Source organism: Emys orbicularis, chromosome 6 (genome assembly GCF_028017835.1).
Source record: "Emys orbicularis isolate rEmyOrb1 chromosome 6, rEmyOrb1.hap1, whole genome shotgun sequence".
Lineage (NCBI taxonomy): Eukaryota > Metazoa > Chordata > Testudines > Emydidae > Emys > Emys orbicularis.
In genome coordinates, this window is record NC_088688.1 from 88,678,216 (window position 1) to 88,699,170 (window position 20,955).

The window sequence follows — 20,955 nt, forward strand, 5'->3', positions numbered from 1 at the left end:
GGAGGGGGTTCACCTTCCTTGTGTGAAGCTTCAAGCATAGGTCACTGCTTCATGTGACAAATTTTATGTTCCTATGTTCCTGCATATACCATTTTAAAAATTGCCTTCATTTGTATAGCTTTTCCAAAGGAAGGCACCACCAAGTTGCTTTATCTTTCTGTTCCGAAAGATTTTGCTGATCACAATTATTTTTAAAACATACTAGTTTTTTGGTTGTACTTTTAATGTGTAGCTTAAATGTTGGTATGACCTGCTCATACTGAAGATATTTTCCTTTGAATTCACAACTTTTATTTATTTATTTAAAAGTGTCATGGTAATTTTGGTGGTCTGTAAGTTTTAGCGATTTTGAAATCATTAAGAAGTTATACACACCTAAAGATGATTTCTTAGGTACTCTTTCTGACATCTCTAGATCTCAGCAATGTACCGATTCAATAATAAGAAACTGGTGCTGGTACTTGTGCCTATTCCAGTAAAAACATAAAGGGAATAAGCCATCTAAGTCATAAAATATTCAAAATGGATTTGGAGTTTGTGGCGAAGATCCATTTTTTTTTTTTAAGTATAAAGGGAGGGGGAAAAGACCAGATTTTCATGCAGGTTAGTTATGTAAAATCACAAAAAGCACAAGTTGAATAATTTTTGAATGCAAATGGCTAATTCTGGTTATTTGTGTATCTAGTTGTCCCCTTTGTATGAAGCATTTATTAATCTGAAAACTCTGGCCCCAAATATTGTTTGTTTAGCATAGCATCTTGTGCTCACTTTACCAAGGAAAGTTATGTTTATCATAACTTACAAGTCAGTCTTTTCTTTGGTGGTCTCTCCTCCTCTCCCACGTTCTTCTTGAACAACCCTCCTTTAACTCCCAACATGCTCTTTTACATTACTATTCTGATAACACAACCGGTGCTTATAACCATTTCACTGGAGGTTTTAATGGAATAAACCTGTTTTCAGGAAGGAGAGATTTGTATTTTTCCACTTCCTAAGTTATATCTTGCCCACTGTGAGTGCCCAACAAACAGACCTTTCATATTGCATGCTTTGGAGTTACTTAGATGATGTTAGAGTATCTGGTGTTAAATGGTCTCCCTTTGTTCTGGGCAAGGGGCTGGAGTACTGTCTGAGCTGGGTTTAGAAGGCTTGCTTTATTGCTTTGTTCTGAACCTGTTGGCTTTAGTGGGGGAAGGGGGGAGTATGATTATGGATGTCTGCATGGGAGGCAACTTTCCAGGGGGAGGGGTAAGCACTTGTAAAGGAGAATGAGCACTCAGGCCCTAAGGCTGTGTGTCATTTAGGTCATGTTTTCTCTTCCAACACTCTTATCTCTTTACAGCTGTAGCTAACCTATCAGTTCTGTAATGATGGTTTTGATTACAACCTCTCAGGGCAGCTGTGAGGTGGGTCGGTGCTTTTTTTTTTTTTTTTTTTTGCCCCTCTGCTTTTCCTTCCCTTCCCAGGACATGCGGTTTGTCATCTGTTTTCAAAGAGCCTCCTTGCATTGGATTGTGGCTTCCTGTTCTAAATCTGATCCAAATTTGTGCTGTGAGGTATTCCCCCTTTCCTCTCCCCCCCTTCCCACCCTGAAAGGGTGGCAAAGAGGAAAATAACAGTTGAGAGTGAATAGGTGTTGGCTGTGATCTTTACACGTGCTGGCAGCAGATCCCACGACTTGTATTAGCTACACAAGTTGAACAGATGGAACAAATTGACAAAATCGTGTTCACTCACGCTGTGCTCAAGAAGCAGCTGAGTTGTTGTTTGAAGTTGAAAGTTTGAGTGTGGTTTTATTTTCCCCCTTGCAGTGGAATTTCTATATCATAGAGCCTATTGCTTTAGCGCTCTGCAGTAGCACAAGACAGTTAATGAGAGTGCTAATGTGCTTCGCCAGCATCTCATGAAGGCGGGGGGAGGGGGGGAGAACAGTATGGGGAGTGTGTTTCTTTTTAGATAATGGATTAAATTCCTTCCTGATTTAACTCCATGGTAGTCAATGGAGTTTCTGTTTTGGTGCCATTCAGCGTCGGGTGAGATTTCAGTAATGTGTGGGGGCAGGGGTTGCGAAGAGTGGAGATACACATTTTAAAAAAAATATTAGCATTGCACAACTGTAGTTTATTAATAAAGGCTTCAGTGAATCCTCGTCTTTCGGTTTACAGAGTGCTAGGTTGTCACCTAACTCCTAGCCGTGTGAATGGGGCAATGTGGAGCTATGCCACCAGGAGAAGGAATTGTGACCCCAAGTCATAATCCCTTCCCGGCTCCCCACTGACTCCTGGGAGCAGTGGGTTACTGCAGCTCTGTTCTGAGTGCAGGTTACTTACCCACTTTCTCACTAGCTCATCTCTGCTAGCCAGCTCCAAAAGCCAAGGCTCCTCCTTCTTGCCACCCCCTTCACGGAGGGTGAGGGATTGTAGCGGACCTTAGCTTGGACTCTGTGCATCTGCACTCCAGCCATAATGTGGGGAGAGCCCTAACACAGCCACGCAGTGAGCATGAGACTGGGGGTGGGTTTACATCATCCTGAAGCTTCATTAGGAAAGCTACAGGCTGGCCCAAAATAGATATATATGTAAAAAGAGTAATTACTTTTGATTCTCCCAACTGTAATTTGTTTAAAGGGTGGTTTCTTATCGGCATGTTTAATCTTCCCCACCCCTTTCCCAACTCACCGTAGGTCTTCAAGATGCATTTGACAGCGACTGGGAAACTGGGAAAATCACATACAACAGTTATAAAAATGGATCTGATGATGCTGTTCTGGCCTACAAACTTCTGGTGCAAACAGGCAACCGCGACAAGCCCATCGACATCAGTCAGGTACTGTCCCGTACGTCAGTGTGACCATACCTGTTTATGTGGAAATGCACAAACTAGTGGGAGTTGTAGAAGAAATGGGGAATACTTAGTTGGTTTTTTTTAGTATCTGTTGAGTTTATAAAGCTGATCCTGCAGTTCTCACACACATGAATAGTGTCACTTGCTTCAGTGGGAATACTCATGGGAGTAAGACTGCAGGATCGAGCCTGCATTCTGTAATATTCAGAAGCAACCGTCACAAATGTCTATCTTTATGAAATACTAGGTGGTGCATACTTAATATTTTTTGAGCCCAGTTCTGCTCTTAAATGCATGAGCTCAGTTCCCATTGAACACAATAGGAGCTGCATCCTTGTATATGAAGGCAGGATTGAGCTTTGCGTGGCCTGATTCTTCTCCAATTTTACATCAGATTGAACTCCATTGACTTGAGTGGAATTGCACCTGATTTACACCAAAGTATGTGAAGAATCAGTCATATACGGTCGTCCTCTATTTTATTTTTGTGACTGGTGAATAGATATCTTAAAATGTAGATTCCCATCTACTCAGTTTGCTCCCAACAATTTGAATGGAAAGACACATTTTTAAGAGACATTTTTTAGGAAGGGTGGGTGAAAGGGTATTGGAGCCATAATATACTATAGTAAGGGCTGCCAACCCTCCAGGATTGTCCGGAAGTCTCCAGGAATTAAAGAGTAATCTTTAATTAAAGATTATGTCATGTGATAAAACCTCCAGGAATACATCCAACCAAAATTGGCAACCCCAACGATAGTACTCCTGCACTATCATGAGTTAAGGGTACATCGACATTTGAGCTGGGAAGTGTGATTCCCAGCTCACATAGACATACCCACACTAGCTGTACTCAAGCCAGCATGCTAAAAATAGAAATTAGTGCGGGCAGGAGCCTGGGCTAGTCACCCAAATCATAGGCATGCACAGCCCATTTCATTAGGGTGTGCACCCAGGGAGCCCCGCCCTAGCCCTGCCCCATCCACTCCCTCCCACTTCCTGCCCCCTGACTGCCACCCTCAGAACCCCCAACCCCCCCGCTCCTTGTCCCCTGACTACCCCCTACTGGGACCCCTGCCCCTAACTGCCCCCCAGGACCCCACCCCCTATCTAAGCCTCCCTGCTCCTTGTCCCCTGACTGCCCCCCTAGGACCCTACCCCCTCCCTGTCCCCTGACTGCCCCGACCCTTATCCACTCGCACGCCTATCCAACCGCTCCCCGCCCCCTGACAGGACCCCCAGAACTCCCGACCCATCCAACCCCCTCTGCTCCCTGCCTCCCCCAACCCCTCTCCACACCCCTGCCTCCTGACAGCCCCCACCCAGAACTCCCAACTCATCCAATCCCCCCCAGCTCCTTGTCCCCTGACCACCCCCTCCAGAGGCCCCCCCACCCTAACTGCCCCCCCAGGACCCTCCTTGCTCCCTGTCCCCTGACCCCTATCTACCCCCCGCCCCCTGACAGACCCGGGGACTCCCATGCTCCATCCAACCCCCTCTGCTCCCTGATTGCCCCCTCCAGAGACCCCCCATCCCTAACACCCCTGCCTGGGATCCCACCCCCATCCAACCCACCCTGCTCCCTGTCGCCTGACTCCCCCCACCCCTTATCCAACCCCCCTGGCCCTGGACTCCTTACCATGGCATGAGATGAGGCTCCTAACCTCCCTGCGGAGCCAAACGCTGCCCCGCGGGAGCGTGCAGCCCCGGCCCCCAGAGCGCAGCGCTGCGCGTGCGGCGGCAGGACTCATGGGGAGGGAGAAAGGCGGGGGAGGGGCCGGCAGCTTGCTGCGCTCGGCCGGGCTCTCCGTCCGGGAAGCGCAGACCCCGCGGCTTGCCGCGCCTGGAGAGGGGGGCCATTTGCCCACCCCTGCATTAGGGTGTGCCCGGGCACACCCGGCACACCCTGTGCACACGCCTATGACCCAAATATGTACCACTCTGACTCCCTGGGTACATATTTGGGTGGCTAGCCCAAGCTGCTGTCTGTACTACCTTGGATACACTGCTATTTTTAGCGCACTAGCTTGAGCAGAGATAGCATGGGTATGTCTACGTGATCTGGGAATTACACCTCCCAGCTCAAATGCAGATGTACCCTAAATGTAAAGGCAGTACTAGAATTGAGACTCTCAGTTCATTAAGCAACCTGAACATATCAGAGCTCCTTTCTATATGGTACATAATAGCATACAGTTGTATTTGCAGATTTTTATTATGATCACATTTGGAAGACAAAGCCCGGTGTTTTTGACGGTTTGTTTATATTAAAATTAGACTTTTAAAAGGCAGTTCAGAAAAAAATACAGTAGTAGCCTAGATTCTCTTCTCTCAGAACTATAGCTGACTTTCTGTACTTTCAGGCAAAAAATAGCCACTCTAATGATCTTCCCGGCAGCTCTGTTTATTGTCTTTCTTTTTTTGTTGGCATTAAAGGTGACAGATTTACATTGTTCATAGTTACTATGGTGTATAAAACACAGTGCTTTACAGCAACATGCAGCATGCTGTCAAGTCGGACAGGAGTTTGAGTTAGGAATTAAGCAAAAGAGGGGAGTTGAAGAGGAAACTTAAGTGAGATGCCCAAGTAGTTTTGTTTGGTAGTGTGTACCAGGTACATCATGGAACAAATGTGATTGGACCATAGCTGCTGATATAATTTCCTGTGCCTGGGAGGGAGAAAAGTGTGGTGCACCCACAGGGGCTGTGAGCTGTACTGTGCAATTCCAAAGACAGCTTGAAGACATATAGTTGTTGCATATCCTGTGGATTAATTGAATCCAGATCTTTGGAATCCAGCTTTTTTTTTAAACTGCTGTCACTGTTGTTTTTCATTTCATTAAAAAGACCTGAAACTGGAGCCAGGCCAGAATTTAAACTAAACTAAACAAAACAAAAAAATCATAATGTTTTTCATCCAAGACATCCTCTGGCTGGGTAATATTTGGCTACAAAACCCTGGAAATACACCACTGCTGTTTACGCCACAAATACATTTGCCCACAATGACCCAAGCCGCACAGTGCACTCGTCTACTTTCTTGGCGCTTGGCATTTTCTGAATACATAGGTCATAGGAGGCAAGTGTTAGCAAAATTTATACAGATGTTGTTTTATTTTTATAGCTCTCCTCCATTTACTGGGTGGCATTTCCTTCAGTGTTAACAACAGAGGTTAACTGCACACAGACGTGTATAGGGACTCTTGCCAGATTTTTTTTTCCCCCCTCCTTTAAATATGTTTCTCCAACTTGGTCATTTTCCCCCCTTGGCTGTAGACAGTCTCTTAGAATTCAGATTTAATTGGTTCAGTCTATTCTGGAACCATCTGCTGGTTTAATGTTTATAATAAATATTATATGCTTTTCACAAAATAAAACAAAACACTTTTCTAAAATTCAATACAGATATTTAGATATTTGCTCACTCTCAAACAATAGTCTGTTTAGTCACTTAATGTGAAGTCACACACAAAAAAAATGATTCTGTATGTGTGTTGCATATTCCAGTCTTTTTTGTTCAAAGCTTTGCAGCAAGAGCTCTGAAAGCAAAACCCCTTTCTGAAAGGCTTCTAATCTTCCCATTTTGCAGTTGACTAAACAGCGTCTGGTGGATGCAGATGGAATCATTAACCCAAATGCTTTCTACATCTACCTGACAGCCTGGGTTAGCAATGACCCCGTGGCCTATGCTGCCTCTCAAGCCAACATCCGGCCTCACCGTCCAGAATGGGTCCATGACAAAGCAGACTATATGCCAGAAACAAGGCTGAGAAGTAAGTAACGTTTAATCTTAATGTCTTATAGTTTATATAAGTGCCTCACCCCTTCCTTAAAGGCCCAGTAACTCTCTAGTTACTTGACACTGTACAGGTCTCAGAAGCATAAACAGAACAATATATTGTGTTACTTTAAAACTTCGGGAGACAGATGCAGTTGTGTAATATAGTATAATGTGGTACCACTGCAGGACTTTATCATGTTGAATAATTAGTTGTATAATAGTTTATATCTAAGCTCTAAAACTTGCATTAGACATTTCTTTTTAACACTGCTTGTTAATTTTGTATGCAAGGGAAACCTTCAGAGTGCATAACATTCTGCCTTTGCCATTCCAGAGTTTCGTCATTGAAAATTATATCATGTTTATCCTAAATTTGTCACCCTAATGTGGAAGAATTTTTTGGCAAGTTAGGTCATTCATATAAGCCACCCATACCTGTATTGTGCTAGAGCTGTTTGGGTAGGGGAGAAGTCAGTGTAAGAGAGTGTCATCCTTCCTTTCCACCTGCTCCCATTCACCTTTTTACATTATGAATGGTAATCACGAGTTGATTTTCTTTGCTTTTACACTGGATTTATTGGGTGGATTGCTAGTTGGTTACTGAGGGATGGAAGGGGAAGGAGAGGATTGGTTCTCTTGGAAATGCGATTGGATAACAAGCAAGTTGTGCTTCACTGTATCCGAACCCTAGAGCTTTGTGGCAGTCAGCCAAGTCTTGTCTTAATGAAAATTTATAGTTGAGATTATAATAGGGCAAATCATGTTTAGCAAGTCAACTGAATGACCCTGCAGGGTCTGGAACACACAGCGGCAGTAACTAAATGCTTGTTGTGGAAGACTCTTTTTTTCTTTTGGTATTACAGTAGACTTAGCGTTACATTCAAAAAGAAGCATGGAAAATTTAAGTTTGTCAGATCATTAAAGGATAAAATGTTATGTATTTCCTCAATAAGCCATTACTGTTAAGGGTTTTTTTTACCTTTTATTTTATTTTTTTTTTGTATGGATAGTGGCTTTTAAAATAGACAACTGAAGAATTACAAAATAGAAAGGCCTGATTCACCACTGCATAAATCTAGTTTAGAACCAGTTTAATTCCATTGATTTTAGATAAATATATGTTGACTTCACAAGAGTTACACCAGCATAAAACAGGAGTAACAGTTTTATCTGAAACTAATTTTTTTTCAAACAAAATATTTAAAATATAGGGAGAAGTGTTTGAGAAGGTTGCCCTTTTGTTTATTTTACATTACATACAGAGTACTATGGACAGATAATAAAGTGATAGGTGCCACAGTAATTCATATATATAATATTAGATACCCATTTACATTAAATAATATCATCAAGCTGGTCTTGAGTATGATGTACAGTGTAATAATTGAATTACACTGCAAGGTGTGAAATATAGTCATCTGTTGTGATTAGAGTTTTTAAAGTAGCCACAGAAGTTCTGGAGTTTAAACAAAGTAATTAATTGTGACTCAAATTTAACACTTTTCCACAGAAAACAAAGTGCTTTAATCATATTTATTTCTCTGCATATTGTTTTTTCTTCCTTTACAATCTGTATTTAAACATTATCATCTTTCTCTTAGTTCCAGCAGCTGAGCCCATTGAATATGCTCAGTTTCCTTTCTACCTCAATGGATTGCGTGAAACTGCTGACTTTGTGGAAGCTATTGAGAAAGTGAGAGCTATCTGTAACAACTACACCAGCCTTGGGGTCCCCAGCTACCCAAATGGATACCCATTTCTTTTTTGGGAACAGTACATTGGGCTTCGTCACTGGCTCCTCTTGTCTATTAGCGTGGTTCTGGCTTGCACATTTCTGGTGTGTGCCCTCTTTCTCCTGAACCCCTGGACGGCTGGGATCATTGTAAGTTTATTATAAGGTTCTTTGTTAAAGGCAAATTCCTTTCAGCCTAGCTCTTGCTGCAGTCAGAAAGGTTTTGTTTATGTCTGGGCCTCTGGTGGAGTATGTATATTGCATCATTCATGATATATTTATTCAACTTGAGGGGGTAGGGTTCATGGTAAAGGTATAACCCTTAATAACCTTAATCTTTTGACCACACTCTGGTAGCTTTAAAGCTTTCTTATAAACATAACTAAACTTTTGCCCCTGCTCAGATACTCATGAACATGAGAAATGAAGCATGGAGGAAAATTGGAATTTTTAAGTAGCTATTAAAAAAATTCTACATTCCCCGCACCCCCAAGTTTTTTTAAATCAAACAAAATTATTTTTCATGGCAGTTTCTTATTTCTACATCTTGCCCATAAACAGTAAATTACTGTACTATCTTCTGGATGTGAATCTTAGAAGGATAAGAAGGAAGTATGGATAGGTGAACAGTTGTACAATGCACACTGAAAAAGGAGTGTAAGTATGTCTTTAAGGAGAAAGAGCAGTAAAATTATAAATGATACAGAATACTCCTTCATGAATTCCTTGTAATAAACATTCATGTTAAATTGAATTATGATGTTCCTGTGTTTAAATTCCATAAACTATTGTATAGCTTATAAAATGCCAGAAGTAGAAAAGCACAGAGCAGTCACTAGTTTTTGTACTGTACATTTGTGCAACAGGTATGTTAAAAGGTAAATGTTTAGTCTAGAATATTTTTCATAGCACTCAATCAAACAATTTATGTTATCATTCATGATTCATTAGCTTATAAAATCATTTATTGTAGTACTTACATTTTTCTTGGGAAAGAGGGTTTATTTTAGAGTCCTCCATCTCTTTTAAAAATGTGTATTTTTTTTTTTTGTTGGCTCCAGAAACTTTTAAGTCTACTCCACAGATTTCCCCCCACCTCTCTACATTTTTTTTACAAGATAGATGAAAGAAAATAAAAGCTTTCCCTTAGATTTAACTGTTTGCTTTGTCCAGGCCAATCCCTCTACGTTTCTTCAAAGCCAAGAGACTCTCTGTAACCTGACACTCATCAGCTGATTATGGCATTCACTTTCTTCCGGGCTTTAAACCTGCCCTTGAGTCATCTTCACTTACTCCATGAATTCTGCAGAAAGAACCCAAACCAGCTGTTTAAAAGTTGCTTTTCTACTTCTGCCTTCCTTTCATTTTTGAGAATATTGTTGGGGAAATGGGTTAAAAAACAGAAAAGTTATATTCTGATAGATGGGGATAGGGAGGAATAATAAATTATGTTTTAGATGGTATTGACAAGAGGTAACCAATGGAAAATTGATGTTTGCTCTGCCCACTGGATCCCGGGGGAATAATTTAAATTGACTCTTTTCAGGTCATTGCCATTGAATTCAATGAAATAAGGAAAAATAGCTTGCCTTTGGAAGGTGAGAGAAAGAGTGCTGTGAGGGTTGCATTTGCTAGTCCCACATTGTTTTGAAAGTCCTTTTCTTCATTTATATAGAGTATAAGAAGTTACTAACAGCTGTTTGAAATCATTTAGGTGGTGGTGCTGGCTCTGATGACCGTGGAGCTGTTTGGCATGATGGGTCTAATTGGAATAAAGCTGAGTGCAGTGCCTGTGGTCATCCTGATTGCTTCTGTTGGCATAGGAGTGGAATTCACTGTTCATGTTGCTTTGGTATGTAAAATTAGGCAGCATTTTTAAAGTATTTTGAAAATCTCTTCAAGATTTTTAAAAAAGGGAGCCTGAAGTTAGGCTCCTAAATCCATACTTAGGCATCCAAATGAGTGATCTGATTCTCAAAAGACAACCAAGCTCAAATACTGCTCAAGGGTTAGTGTGCCAGTTAGATTGTTGCCTGATAGACCATAATTGATTTGAAAGAATACTTACCATCTGTTAAGTCAATGATGCATGAAATAAGACTGGATTCAACAATGCACTCTTAAGTGTTTTTAAATATGACTTTACGGGTCTCCAATTAATATGTGGTAGGTATTTCTATGATCCGTATCAATATCTGTACTAAGCAGAACTGTTAAGGTCTATTAAGACCTTCACACTCTAAGTGTCAGCTCAGACACTACCACTATCTTGGGCCTTTCTTTTGTCCCTACGTGCTGCAGAGGACCTTGTAACAGTACATAACTGTGCACTCCCTGTTATGTCTAGTTGCTGCCTATTATGGCAAATTTAATACTTTGGGGGAGATTTTCGTAGGCACAAATGGTAGTTAGGCATCCATTCCCATAAATATTCAATGGTACTTTGGCACTTGCCTTTGAAATCTCCCATTAGGTGTCTTTCTTTCAGAACATATTAGTTGTTAGTAATGGTCCCAGTCCTGCAGTCCATAGGTAAGCAGAATTCCCATTGATTGACTGAAGAGTAATGCAGAAAAAACACAGAGAGAGAGAATGTATAAACGCAGTTGGAAACATTTTCAAATTGGGTTCCTAAATTTAGGCACGTAAACTAGTGGCCTGATGTTCTGAAGTGCTAAGCAACTGCAGCTCCCGTTTAAGCCAATGAGAGCTGGCACCATTGAAATTCAGGCCATTTATGTAGGTGTCTAAATATGGAATAAAGCCTAATTTTTGGCGTTCAAGTTTGAAAATTTTGGTTTGTTATGGAAATGTTGATATTTCTATTGTTAGAGTTGCATGTAGACTTCCATTTTAAGCCTTATTTTCTGAGCACACACTCCTAACTTTTGATTAAACAACTTGTTTGCAAATTGAAATGCTGAAAATAGCATGAGAGATTTTTTTTCTTAGAATTTGGAAAATGTGGGATTTAAAAAGTTTATATGCTACTTAATCCAAAGTTACATGTGATTTAAATTAATTCCCAGTGTCTGATGATTTTTTTTTAGGCCCACATGTTCTCAACAGTGGTTGGTTTTCACAACTCCCAATGTTACATACAGAGAGGACTCTTCACACATTTAGCACATGTATTCCCATACATTTTTCAGGAGAAGATTATTTAAGAATCGCCATCCATATGGAGTGAAACAATACTATAGAGAATAGAAAGGAATCAGTCTGGACAGGCCAGTTTAATTATTGTAGGAAGGGTTTATATCTATTCATTAATATTTTTGTTTTTCATAAGTACCATCAGAATCCAGGAGGCTCAAAGAATGGGATGGGGAAGAGAAGTAGACTGGAGAGACAGAAGATGGGGATTAGATGTGGTCCACAACTGCAGAAGAAAACCTTGGGTTGGGGAGATGCAAACTGCTGAGGGCATTGCTGGGGGAGTGAGAAGGCAGCAGAGACTAGAGGGGAATTTTGAGGATTGGAAACTCAGAAGCATAGGGGTGCAGCAGGCTGAGGTGCACAATGGCAGTGAACTGTGGGGTGCCCTCAGTTTTAAGTGGAGTGGGGTGGAGGGAGTAGATTTAAGAGGTCCTTGTGAATGGAGGGGTAATATGAGGAAAAAGGGACAGGCAGCTGGAAGCATATTTAGGCTTGTTGAGATAAAGCAGCCTGCTAAGGCTTGTGGTGGGATGGTGAGAGTTTCAGAGACCTGGTGCATGTTATGGGGAAACAAATGACAATTTTGAAATAAATAAATAAATAAAAATTGGAACACAAAATTGTAAAACGCTTGGCTGTCAGTTCCAAGTGGAGAGAGAAACCAAACTAATTTATGTCACATTTTTACCTAAATAAAATCACATGTGGGTAAAGTTTCAGTCCCCAGCAAACTTAAAACCACTTTTTTCCCCTACACTGACATTGGAAATAAAACCCTTCAAAAATGGGTTTTACAATGAAAGCACCTAATAGATGTTAAACTATAGCAGCACTGCTGGCCAATGCATTCATAGAACTAACTGAATATAAATAACCCCACCAGTGTTGTATAAACAAAATATGCAATGCTTATAGTGTTGATACAAGATTTAATTGTAGTTGTTTAAGACAAATTCACAATCCACTCGTGGCTCAGTTTTTCTCTGCCAATTGTGAGCTGTGACCTCATTTTTTTTTAAATTCCTCCAAATAAATTCTGCATCAACACTACACTCATTGTATTATGTATCCTTTAAATACACACCTATCCATGTGCAGTGCATATATTTTGTTACTATGTTGTGGGTCTGATCCCACAGCCCTGACTCATGTGAGTCGTCCAGTACACATCGGCTCATATCCTGTGCTGTATATGGAAATCCATTTGTTATCCATAGCTGAGCATGTATATATAAAATGTGCTAACCCTGGATACATTAGTTTTCCATGGTTCACTGTTATTCTTATAAATCTTGAGTACTGAACTATGTTATATGCTGTGAGTTGCTTACTCAGGAGTCACGGGGAGGAGGATAGATTCTCTATAAATTACATCAGTGCTCAGATACTATAGTGATGAGTGGCAGGATAAAACCCTGAGACAGATTTATAGTTGTTTGGTTTTGAAGTAGTAAAAATTGTAAATATATTTGCATAAAATGGAGCATAACTATAAAGAATAAGAAGAGCACAGTCCTGCAGTGCTTGTATATATGAGAAGACCCACTGGATACTTTGGGTCAAATCCTGCTCATCTCATTTAGTTAGGGGCTGATTGTGCATAAAGATCTGCTAGCATGGGGTCCTGTGCCCACATGGAGAGATCCACTGACATCAGTGGAGAATTCTGCTTAAAAAGGGTCAGAAAGATACGGCCCATTAATAGGATGCTGAACTCAGTATAACTATGCATGTGAGTAAAGGTTGCAGGATCACGTCCAAGTCCACAACAAATAATAATTCAAGTCATGTGGTCCCTGCTACCACAGAATTCCCATGACATCAGTGGGAGTTTTGCCCAGGTAAGAACTTCAAGAGTAGTCTTATAATTTTTACATGAGAAGTTCTTTCAAAATTAAACGAATCCTTTGTGGGTGAGAACAGGCAAACAGAGCAACAAACGAAAATCCTTATGAGGTGGGGCGGGGGTTGTTTCAGAAAATTATTGCTGTGGCCCTGACCCTGCAATCAATCCTCACTCCACTCCCATGACTTCAGTAGCAGCTGTATACAATGACTGAAGAATCAGACCTTGTCTTGAACTCTAGGCAGCCACAAAGATATTTTAATAAACTGTAAATTGGAGTAATTAGCTGGGGCGGGGGGGGGGGGGGAAACGTGCATGCTTTGGGAAGGGCTGAGAGTTTTTAAAGACTGTGTACAAAGAAATGATGACATGGAGTTTATTTTTTATAGGCATTTTTAACCGCCATAGGAGACAAGAACCGCAGGGCTGTCCTTGCATTGGAGCACATGTTTGCACCAGTATTGGATGGAGCTGTGTCTACTCTGCTTGGAGTGTTAATGCTTGCAGGGTCCGAGTTTGATTTTATTGTCAGGTAAAGCATCTCTTGACTTTTTTTGTTTTTTTTAAATGAGTACACCCTTGATGTCTGGTCATTTCAGTGTATCTGCTGTTTTACTACTGTGCATGCTTACATCATGGTCCTGCTTTACCTCTGCTTTATTAACTCCTTGTTACATGCTAGTTGCAATAATACTTCCTTTGCTGACGTTGGATTAAGTTCCAGGAAAATTAGACTCCCAGCCTAAAATGAAACAAAAGGGTTCCTCTATTGCCTCGTTTGCTCAGTTCTGAAATAAGTTAGCTCCAAATACCTAGTATTGTCCAGTAGTTAGCTGGATTTGACCTTTAACCCAGACTTTTCGTATGTACAGCATTTTGTGTGGAAGGGACAAGAGGAACTATAAACATCCTGAAACCGACACTCTCTTTCCCTCCCCCTCCCCTGTCATCCCTGTATGAAGTTTGCAGCAGGTTTTAACTGACAAAAAAAATGAAGCCCTGTTTAGGATGTAGGAAACCATAAGCGTGAACATAGACGTTTGTATTAAAATTTGTAAAGCAAAGCCTGAGGACCTGTTTATAGCTAAAGGCAGGCTGTTTCTTGTGCATTTAATTAAGAATGTGAATTTGTCAAGTATGAGAGGAGAGCAAGGTTTTCTTTTGAAGGGAATTTGAGAAATGCAGTGAAATGGATCCTATTCTATTCCAAACAACCTGTGGAGCTCTGCAAAATGGCTAATCTTAGAAGTAACACTGGTTCTTTGTGGCAGACTATGGCCCCAAAAAAAAAAAAAAAAGCGCAGGAATGGGGTAGTGCTGGACCAAACATTCATGGTCTGATAGATGACTGGACTATTGAGACTAAAGTGAGCTCGATAAATAGATGTAAACTAAATCAGGTCATCTAACAAAAAAAAAAAATGTCAAGGCTATGACTGAGAGACTAACTATTGAGTTTTAGGTGTGTGTGTGTGTGTGTGTGTGTGTGTGTAGGTGTAGGTGTAGGTGTAGGCAGGCAGGGAAAGGAAGGTTATATCCGTGCCTAACAAGAATTGCATAGATTATAGCTTCATGGTCTTCATAACTACACACTATGTACCCTTAAATGCAACTTCCACCAAGTCTTCTGTGTGTCTCAGTTTTTGTTGGTGGTGAGGTAATGAGGCAGAACTATTCAGTTAGGGCCTGCTCCTATAACATGCTGAGCACTTTGTAGGATTGGGCTTTTCCTGCAGATTGAATGAAATTTACAGTAACATGTTTGTTGTAATACTGTACATATTGCACACATAAGCAGATAGTGTGCACATTTTCATGACATAGTAAATGGCAGCATGTAGTCTTGTTTGATTCCAAATTTGGATTTGATATTTGCTTAACAAATAAAATGAGCCTTTCACATTTTAAACTTTTGTTGTTTAACTTTGTCTTTGCCCATCAGTTTCTTTTTTTCTAGCACAATCTGGCTTCAGTTCCCCTTGGTTTTCTAAGACAAATGTAAAATAAACGAGCAAATCTGAAGCATTGTTACAGCGAGTGAAGAAGACTCCAAACTTCCGGAAAGGGATAGTTTAGCCCATCAATGTGTTTAGGAAGATTAAGTAAATTAACAGACATTGTATATGCTAAGTGGCCAGACTTGTAATCAGCCTGTTTATTCTAGTGTTAGATGGATGAGATGCAAATGTGTTTTAATGCCTGTTGTTGATACATGTCCCAGCATGAAGTTCTGGTAGTTTATATTAGTGAAGGAGATTGGTTCCTTGATTTTGCTAATGCAGATCAAAAATTCCAAAATGTTTACAATAGCAGGATATTTGTAGTTTTACAGGAATCTGATATTTGATCAGATGTGGAAACATAGGCAGTAAAGTTTGTCGCCTACTAAACAATGTTATCAGCAGTGGCGCTGTTATTAGGAAACTTGCCCCTACTTTTCCTCCTGCACCCTGACCCTCCAAAAATTTGTCCAAAAATTTGTCCAGGACTGAGCCCTTGAAATCATTAGTTACAACGCAGCCTTGAGTTTAGTCTGAACTCCAGCTGTGCCGAATACCAACTAGTAAGGCTTCCCTTTTACTGACAGGTTTACCTTGGTATTCATGAAGGATCCCAGACCTTAGCCCTCAATGGTGGGAAAGGACAACCACTTGTGCACTTTCCTCGTCCTCCATAGTACTTCAGCCTTTATGTTTGAATTGGCTGACGCAAAACAAGAGTATTCAGAGATGCTAAATTGTTCAACAAAAGATTAGCCTGCAATGCAGCTCTGCCATTGTGGAGTGCTCTTACTCAGTACAATGCTGAAGCTTACTACAGAATGGGCAGCATTTTCTTGGCAGAAAGCTGGTTCCTGTGTTCTAAAAAGGTTGCAATTTGAGCTATTTGGTAAAACTGGAACTCACAGAATTCTAGGCGGAAAGTTGTGATTAATGAACGGCAAGGGAAAGCCTTACCTGATACACTAGAGATTTAATTAGAGATTCCGCTGTTAGATGCAGAAGCATTTCACAGTGGATTAGCTGCTGGGAGAAGTGGGCTTCTTTTCCTTCTAGGCTAAATTGTTTAAATTCTACACCCTTCACTTCATTTGTTTGCTTCTGCTGGGTTTTCACTAATGGGGGCCCCTTTTCATTGTATTTGTGCTTTCAATCCATTCAGCCATTCAGTTCACATTCCATATTTTTGTGTTTGTGTAACACATTTATAAATAACATTACATGCCACAAGATTTTGGTAAATTAACAAACTCATTTTTTTTCTTTCCTTTATCAACTAACACTTTGGGTTGTGGAATGTAGCTTCTCTAATCCAAAAGGTAATAAATAAATAAATACATTTATTAATAAAAAGTCATGATTTTGTACAATATTTTTAAAGTTTCTGAGACTTGCATTAGCATATTTTTCTTTTTAAAAGTGAAATTATTTTTGGGAGTAGTATGCAATCTTCTGTATTCCTAATGGTATTCATGGCCCTTTTCTCCCTCTTTTAAACAATATTTCAGGTATTTCTTTGCTGTTTTGGCAATTTTAACCATTCTGGGAGTTTTAAATGGATTGGTGCTGCTTCCAGTTCTTCTTTCATTCTTTGGACCATATCCTGAGGTCAGTAGTTACATTTATGAGCAGAAGAAATTAATGTGTCCTTTTTTTCTTTCTTTCCTAGAAACCTATTATTTACTTTGTAATTCTGATTTTTATTTAAGTTTCTTGCTCTTTTTTTGTTTTATTTAAAAAAAATATTAAATGCGGTTTCTTTTCTTAATTTGATATTCTTGATTAGTAATCAGAAGGTGTCTTGTATAATAACCAGTGGGTTGGAAGTTGTCTCTTTGATTTAGATACAAATGCATGATTTAATTAGCTTCATTTTTAAGCAGAATTTCATGTATTAGCTGTGCCCTAGGAGCAGGGATTTCCTCAACTTTTTCATTCTACAGGCCATTTTGTGAAAGAGAGCTCCTTTTGTAGATCTATGTTTCCTCCTAGCACTCCGGCCCCTCATTGCTTCATTCTCAAAATATTTAACTCAGCACAGCAGACCACCAGGAAGGGCTCCCCACACCAGTGGTGGTCCACAGACCACAGCTGGAGAACCACTGCCTTAGGCCATAAGTCTACAAAAGGATCCTCCCTTATCAACAAATACACTCTCGTGGTATCCTGTAGGCTTTAGTGAGATCCTGGACTGTTGTAAGGGTCCATGCGGTCGATCCCTTTGCAGGATCAGGGCCTTAAACCGTCCAATGCAAGTCCAACAAGAGAGCATTCATGGCCTTCAAACTTCCACTTGATAGCTCATTGGGTATATCACAGTTACCCCTCTAAGGCATGATCATTGAGTTTTCTCTAGTGTTATTAAAAGAGAGTAACTTTATAGCTGTGTGTATAGTGTGTGTGGAGATATAGATGTGGGGGAGCGTGTGTGTGTGTGTGTGTGTGTGTGTATATAACTCACACACATAGAGTACTTGCTATTATGTGTGTATCCATCTGTCTATGTACATACACAGAATCATATTTTCTAATAGATATACACTATATATAACCATGGAATTACTCTTTTAATGACATACCAAGAAATATATGTATTATACACACTTACACACCCAGACATTGACAGGAATATATGTAATTATGTTCAAATCCACAGACAGGGATCATGTCTCTTTCTTTTTGGTACAGCACTGTGCACAGTAGCAGAGAATGTAGCAAATAATAAATAACAAAATGGTTTTGGTGACAAGAGTAGATGTAGTTTGGTGAAGAACATTTTTGTTGAATGTTAGTAATTATAAGGGGTTTCAATTGTCATTATTAGGTTTCTCCAGCTAACGGACGGAACAGGTTGCCTACTCCATCTCCTGAGCCTGCCCCTAGCATCGTGAGGTTTGCACTGCCACCTGGACACACAAATAATGGATCAGATTCATCTGATTCCGAGTACAGTTCTCAGACTACAGTGTCAGGAATCAGTGAGGAACTCCATCAGTACGAGGCCACTCAGAGCTCTGGTGCACCAGTCCACCAAGTAATAGTGGAAGCAACTGAGAATCCTGTCTTTGCCAGATCGACTGTAAGTAACCCACATGTTGGTTTGGGGGACAAAGGGGAGGAAGTTATTTTGTTTTGGCTTTTTGGAAGAATTTATCTTTTTCAGTTTGTATAGCAAAGTTTATATTTCTGACTTTTTTTTTTTTTTTTTTGCTTTGTACTCCTGGCTGCAACTGGCCCAAACTTAAGAGCACTTCCAGATGATGGATGCTCAGGCTTTTTCACCCCTTCATTTAGGAAGGAAATTCAGATAAAATGGTTGTATCAAAGCACAGCGCATTTTCATCAGTAAATGCCTTTGCAGCATACTGGCTTGAGCTGGAAGTGCAGGACTGGCAGGTCCTTTGACAACTGTTCCGGATGACCTCTATGAAAGAAAAGGGAAGGGGCTCTGGAATAAATGTGGCTCCACCCAGAGCCATATGAACCAGAGACACCCAGAGCCACGTGGGCTATCTTCATACTATATTTCTCTTCCAGTAGTACATTTTAGAGGATAAGGGCTGGTGCAGACCAGGGAAAGAGTGTCTCACGGTTTCTCCAAACCTTGGATCTGCTGTGTGTCAGCACAGTGCCTAAGCCACTGGGCCAGCATAACTTTCCTTTCAAAGATAAACTAAAAAGCTCCGTCTCCTACCCCCCAGGATGCTGCATGCTGAGCTGCAATGTGGATCTGTTTTTGTTCAGCAGAGGCCTAAAAATAGGTACAAGCAGAGCCACATTTGAAGTTGGTCACGGTTTATTGACTGATGTGGCTGCTGTGCTTCACGCTTTTTACAGAAATCCAGAAACCAGATTCCTGCAATCTATACAAACCATCCCACTAACATCCTGTGTATGTACCCCAGCTGGAAGAGAGTCTTTGCCAAAGCCCAGCAATTTTGGTTATTGAACCACTTAAGTTGTAGTGCTTGCTATTTACCCCTTTCAAAAGACTGAGCAGTATGTGGGAGGTATACATAATGCTTTCAATGACAGTCCTGTGTTTATCTGCAAAGTTGTACTTCCCAGCAGCTTGTAACAATTTTGGGAGAGAACGGTCTTTGAAAAAGGCACAAATAAGACTCCAGAATGCTTCACTTCTAGAGTTAGTCCAGGACAGTACACTTCAGGGCTGCACCAGGGAAAATATTTCTATAGCATGTGTAACTTTTGTTTACATGCTTTAGGGCAGAGATTTAACCACATATCTCATTTCATTTCCAGGTGGTTCAGCCAGAGACAAGATGTCATCAGCCAAGTCCAAAATTACAGTCTAATCCAGAAGCTGGGTCCCAGCAGACATGGCATCATAACAGACAACCTAGACGAGAACAGAGGGAAGGACTACGACCACCCCCTTACAGGCCGCGCAGGGACGCTTTTGAAATTTCTACTGAAGGGCATTCTGGACCTAGCAATAGGGACCGCTCGGGCCATAGGGCTCGCTCTCATAACATTAGAAGCCCAGCATTCACTGCCATGGGTACTTCAGTGCCAGCATACTGCCAGCCTATCACTACTGTGACTGCCTCCGCTTCAGTTACTGTTGCTGTACACCCTGCTGTGCACAGCCATAACTCTCATGGAGGAGGCTTTCCATCTTACGAAGGATACCATGAAACTGACCATGGAACATTTGAGGACCCCCATGTGCCTTTTAATGTACGGTGTGAGAGGAGAAACTCTAAAGTAGAAGTAATAGAACTGCAAGATGTTGAATGTGAAGAAAGGACAAATGGCAACAGCTCAGATTAAGGTACATTTTTGTCCTTCCCAGACAATGGTGGGGGGGGGGGGGCGGGGGAGGAAGGAAAAATACAAGAATTTCCTAAGGTATCTTTCCTCCCAGCTGCTTTAGCCTCTGGGATTTCCCACCCATAAATAGCACTTTGCATTTTGCATTAGAAAATTAGCTTGGGTGAAACAACAATACTTAGCCCTTGACATCTTCAGAGTTCTGTACAAGTATTAAAGTAAATAGTACTATCCCAATTTTTCAGGTGGGGAAACTGAAGCAGAAAATTGGATATGTCCACAGTGCAATCAGGAAGTGTGATTGCAGTACACGCAGGCATACCTGAGCTAGCTTTGATCAAACTAGCTTGCTAAAAATAGCATTCTAGCCACAGTGGCACAGGCAGCACTATGAGCTAGCCATCCAAGTACAATCCCGCCCAAGATACTGGTTAGGTACTCATGGGGCTAGCCTGTGCCACAGCAGCTACACTGCTATTTCTTATGAGCTGGTTAGCTCAAAGCTAGCTTGCTTATACCAACACGCACTGCAATTCACCTCCCAATTGCAGCATAGATATACCCATTGTTTGACTTGTCCAAGGCCATGGAACAGGAGTCAGAACCTGGATTTCCTGGTACCCAGTCCTATGCTCAGATCATTCAAACAGGCTGCCTCCTAAAGTCTCACACAAAACAACATTTGTTGGGAAGGAGTAAAACCACCAGTTACTTACATTCAAAAGAAAATGACCCTTGAATATAATGTAGTAAAAAGAATATAAACTACTTAGCCAAATCCTCTGGTGCATCAGAACTT

General features: G+C 40.9%; 1 protein-coding gene across 2 annotated transcripts in view; it reads left to right on the plus strand.

Annotated features, from left to right (window-relative positions):
* PTCH1 (patched 1) overlaps nucleotides 1-20,156 on the plus strand; it is a 73,971-nt gene extending 53,815 nt beyond the window's left edge. For both annotated transcript variants that reach the window (XM_065406090.1, XM_065406091.1), the window contains 8 exons: nucleotides 2,684-2,826; nucleotides 6,434-6,617; nucleotides 8,227-8,507; nucleotides 10,072-10,209; nucleotides 13,752-13,894; nucleotides 16,871-16,970; nucleotides 18,187-18,441; nucleotides 19,626-20,156. In XM_065406090.1, the coding sequence (XP_065262162.1) occupies nucleotides 2,684-2,826; nucleotides 6,434-6,617; nucleotides 8,227-8,507; nucleotides 10,072-10,209; nucleotides 13,752-13,894; nucleotides 16,871-16,970; nucleotides 18,187-18,441; nucleotides 19,626-20,156 (1,775 nt within the window). The remainder of the gene's footprint in view (nucleotides 1-2,683; nucleotides 2,827-6,433; nucleotides 6,618-8,226; nucleotides 8,508-10,071; nucleotides 10,210-13,751; nucleotides 13,895-16,870; nucleotides 16,971-18,186; nucleotides 18,442-19,625) is intronic.
* Nucleotides 20,157-20,955: the final 799 nt, after the last annotated feature.